Raw genomic sequence first — 5,000 nt, 5'->3', positions numbered from 1 at the left:
AGCCAGCAGCCAGCAGCCAGAGAGCAGCCAGCAGCCAGCAGCCAGAGAGCAGCCAGAGAGCAGCCAGAGAGCAGCCGGCAGCCAGCAGCAGCCACCAGTCACCCAACCAGCTGGTCCCTTCATGTCAGGAAGTGTTTCTTGCAGAGTGGTTTCCTCCGTGTTTCTCCCTGAATGGAGCTATTCATGAAAACAGCCTCCAGTCGGAAGGCACATTTAGACACTTGTCCGCCTGTATCCTCACGGAAGTCGAGACACACACACACACACACACACACACACACACGTCACACACACACACGTCACACACACACACTGGCACAAACAGAGTGTGTTCCTCGGGTCCGGCTCATCACTGCAGGAGGGCCCTCCGCATTAAAAGCGAAGCCGCAAAGAGATGAAGAGCCGAGAGAAGAGACCCCGCTGACAGCCAATGGGCGCGCTGCGTGGCCGAAGGAGGCGGCGCCAAGAGAACCAAGAGGGATGCCGGGGTGGGCGGCGCTGCATAGAAATAGCTATGAAATGTAAAGTGTTAATTATGGACGTGTGGAGCTTTGTGAGTCAGTTCATCCTCAGCCGGGCGCCACCCAGAGAGACGGAGATGTGGAGGAGCGGCATCACATTCCACTTCACAGGGAGGCCGTCGAGGTCCACAGGGGAAAAGTTTCTACTCATGTCAGGTTGTTATACTTTATTTTGATTCTGGAGTATTGAGCTTTAAATACATATAGAAAGATATTATAATAGTAAACATTCGGGAGGATCTTATTGTTGTTGTGTTGTGCAGCATAGGGGCTGTTTACTCTGTGTGTGTGTGTGTGTGTGTCTGTCTGTGTGTGTGTGTGTGTGTGTGTGTGTGTGTGTGTCTGTGTGTGTGTGTGTTGTGTTCATGGAGTGAATGTTCCTTAGGATCTCGACGAAGGCGGTCGCATTTTTCTCTCCCTCTCCTCCCCATGACCTTCCCCTCCCTGCTTGGCTTCTCTCGTCATGTCTTGTCTGTCTCTATACTTGAGAGACTCTCTCCGCATCGCTCTTCGAACTAAAAACCATGGACGTAATCAACTGGTCCTTAAACGCAATTGACACCATCTTCTCGACGAGAAGCTCGGGTTTGGGGGAACCTGCCTGTCCTGCCGGGACGTTGCAGCTGGTTACACGATGGACGTGTCGTGTGCCTGGCAGCCCTTTCCGTGGAGGACGTAGAAGACATCTACCTATTCGGAACTTGGATTACAGGATTTCTGCTGTTTGGATTTGGCGCTGCCCTGGCTTATCGGAAAATTAAGGAAACGGTGACAGCCGTTAAAAGCCCCCTAAGGCTGCCCGACATGACGCGTTGGGCAGAGTTGTTGGCACTCAGACTTTGGCATTAAACCGTCAGAATGACAACATCGTGGAGAAGCTGACGGCTCTGCAAATGAAATTGGATCGATTTGAAATCCTATTGGCAAACGGGAGGAAAGTGGAGGAATAGTGGGTGCGCAAAATTGAATTGCAGCTACTGGAAGACCAAACAATCCCAATCTTATCTGCTTTCGGCTCCCTCTACCAGGACGGGCCTTGGCCAAGGCCGTGACTGGAACAACAACTCCCCCGAAGATCACTGAAGCGAGACTCTCTCATTCCCTTCCCCCTATCCACAGACACCTGTGGTTGTTTTCTCCCCAGGACCCTTCAAGGCCATCTCCATGGCAACGACCATCTTGTGGACTGAGAACTTTGTCTGTTGTGGACTGGGGGAGGACGATACATCAGGTCACTTACACACACAACCATCACACTGAAAAAGCACTCAATACCCCCATCCCACGCCGCCTGCTTTGCCCCCAGGGTGACAGGACGGGTCTGCGTCCGCGCCGTGACGGCGAAGGACCGGGCTGGCTGCTTGTCGGTGCTGGTTACCTTCTGCCCCAATGACGGGCTATCGCCCAGTCTTTGGATTACCTGCCCTCCCCCCTTCCTACTCGTCGCAAGTCATGTCTAAAATGTATGTGCTTATGTGCAATGGTGTTTTTTGTTTCTCCTGCTCCCACACTGTACCCCTCTCGGGGCATAGTCGGGGGGTGGCTTTTTCTTTTTCTCGCCTCTCTTCCCTCATGTTATGCTGTCATCTTTCATCCACCCTTTCCTAGATGGCGCCGCGGACGGCGCCTCGGTGTCTTGGTGCGCGACTCTTGCACCTTCCGCCAAAAAAAGTTCCTCGTTTGTTTGTGAAAACATTCTTTGGCAATAAACCTGTTTCTGATTCTGATTCTGATTCTGATTCTGATCTCAGATTGTTGAAGCCGGTTGAAGCCGTGAAGTGACTTTAACAGGACAATAACAGACGGGACTTTTATTGTGAAAATACTTGTTTAGTGACTTGACCGGAAGTGACGTTTTACACCGGGGGTCGTGACCTTTGACCTCTCCATTCTGATAGTGACTTTAATCCCACAGGAAGGTGTTAGGGGCTGAACTCCCTCTGAGAGGAGCTGATTGGCTGATTCTGGGCCTCAGACTCTGGGGGAACATGGTTCTCTCTGGTCTTGACCCGGGTCCTTCAGGCTGCTTCCTGTTGAGCCCGGATCACCACGGATCCCACGACCCTGAGCCTCCATTGTTTGTTAAACTTCTTGCCATTAAATATTAAACTTAATTCTCGTCATCCGGAGCCTGATGTCCATCACCTGCCAAGAGCCCAGTTTCAGTTCCTCTTCTACTCTTCATCACATGATTAATCGCGCTTAAAAGTGTTTCCTTCTTTTTAAAGACAAAACTTCACACAGAGCTGTTTTCAAAGAGGCTCCTACCTATAAAGTGCCAGCGAGGTATTTAATATCGTGGATGATAAATTGTTTCTTCAGTGAAACATCAGATTAGTAAAAAAAATATATATATTGAGACCCCATTGGTCCTGTCATCTTTAACACTGAACACAGCAGAACCAGTGGCCTTGGTAACTGACTGACATTCACATATGTCACGTTAACCCTCTGGAGGCTGAGGGCATTTTATACATTTTACAAAATAAATTAAATTCACCGTTTAAAGTCTTTCGCATGTGACACACCCCCACGTGTTATACATCAAACATTCCAGAACAATCTCAGCTCTGAAATGAGCCTCATTGTCCTCGCGCCGTGTTCTCTGGTTCTCTGACTGACAGGCTGCTAAATGAGCCTTACCTGTGAGGTGGGAGGTCCTTTGTGATTTACTGAGTGTTCATTGGTTGTTTTTACCGAAACGGATTGACAAATCATGGTGAAGGTTTCGTGTGACGAGTTCTTTCCGCGCCGCGTCACCCGACACGTCGCCCCTCCGTTCCTCTGTGTATCAGAGGGGGAGACGGGAGGAAGAGGAGCAGGAGGAAACCCGACTGATTCATCCACGAGTTAAACTGATTTCTGCTCCTTATTTTCGCGGAGAAATAATTGTTTTAAAAACGGAAACAGTGTCAAACCGTACTGCCGCGGTTTAAAATAAAATAAAATAAAATTAAAAAATTGCGTTAAAATATTTTTGTGCGTTAACGCGGCCAAATTAATCGCATAGATTAACGCGTTAACGCTGACAGCCCTAATATATATATATATACACATATATATATATATGTGTGTATATGTCTCGTGCATTCAAAGACGCCACTTCTGAATAAAGACATCAAAGTGCGTCTGAGCCTCTGAGTTCATTGGCTCTCGTGTTCATGTCCAAGTGTTTTTGAATCCTATCTGGTCTTGATTGGTACCAGACTCCCCAGATCCGGTTTCAGAACAGCAGCAGAGAGGAGAGCAGCCAGAAGGGTTGGAGTGTGAGAGCCTTTTATAATCGCTCATCTTTGCCAGACAGATGGCCTCTCAGAGACAAAAACACTCTTCTCTGCCATCATTAAGACTCCAGCACACCTGCAGGCTCTGAGTGCGGCAGCCAGACACGCTGCACCACACGCAGCCGGCATGCCGGTGGTCGTGTTACACAGCGACCGTCTCCAGCCCACGAGCAACTCCTCATCCACCCTGATGACCCGTTCGGGGAAAGCCATGCGGTGAATAATCAGAGATAACAAATATTGTTTTTTAGTAGAATATCGAAATCAGCGAAGTTACCATATTTGGTACCGTGTCCGTTTGTGGCAACAAAAAAGATTGTTTTTTGGTAGAAAATCAATATCCACGAAGTTACCATATTTGGTTCCTTATCCATTTGTGGTCAAGGAAAAGTGTATATATTAAATAATAGATGTTGTAAACTTGTTTTCATGTCCTGTATTGATAAATGGGCTATAACCAACCTAATTCATATACACACTGTTGCGTACATTTGAGGTCAAGCAAGATCTACCCCAACAGAACATCTCCGGACAAAAGGTGCTGGAACAAACGTCTTCTCACCTGGACATCTCCATGGTGTCCTTGGTGAGATACACGATCCAGTAGACCAGGTTGAAGGCGCCGAAGGACAGCGGGAAGAGGATGCGTGAGTACTTGTCGATGATGCTGGTGCCCGTCAGCACGTTGTTGGCCGGCACCGCCGAGCCCTGCTGCAGGAAGGCCTGCGCGTTGACCGGCGGGTTGGGGAAGGTCTTGGCGGGGCGGTCGAAGGCGAGGCCGGAGTTCATCCTCTTCTTCAGGGTCACGCTGCTGGCCTCCACCTGGGAGACGTCCACATGCAGAGGATTGGTTTGTGGGAAAGTGACATTAAAGAGAATCGAGCGTTATGCAACACGAGGGTATTAATCATGAAGCGGGTGCAGAGCTGCTTCCAGTCATAAAATCATCACATGTTAGGTGTTGAAATATTAATCCTGCAGCGCACACCGATTAAAGGGACAACTTGTTCAAATGGATTCATATCAGAAATACATGTATCCTGATGCCATAATGACACCGCCGTGAGTGGATCACGAGGGGAACGAGCGCCACGAGTAATTAGACACAACAAAGGAAATCCATAATATTGCATTTTCCTTCCATGAAGATGTGAGACAGTTATGGAAATGAAACCAAACATCTTCAACAAAAGAG

At 48.6% G+C, this 5,000-nt stretch overlaps 1 protein-coding gene across 1 annotated transcript in view; it reads right to left on the bottom strand.

Annotated features, from left to right (window-relative positions):
- Window positions 1–5,000, bottom strand: part of gabra6b (gamma-aminobutyric acid type A receptor subunit alpha6b) — a 31,067-nt gene that overhangs the window by 2,681 nt on the left and 23,386 nt on the right. The window contains exon 9 of the mRNA XM_056443413.1: window positions 4,368–4,627. Coding sequence (XP_056299388.1) covers window positions 4,368–4,627 — 260 coding nt within the window. The remainder of the gene's footprint in view (window positions 1–4,367; window positions 4,628–5,000) is intronic.

Source organism: Pseudoliparis swirei, chromosome 3 (genome assembly GCF_029220125.1).
Source record: "Pseudoliparis swirei isolate HS2019 ecotype Mariana Trench chromosome 3, NWPU_hadal_v1, whole genome shotgun sequence".
Lineage (NCBI taxonomy): Eukaryota > Metazoa > Chordata > Actinopteri > Perciformes > Liparidae > Pseudoliparis > Pseudoliparis swirei.
Note: the sequence above shows the minus strand (reverse complement) of the source record. Positions and strands in the feature narration are given on the sequence as shown.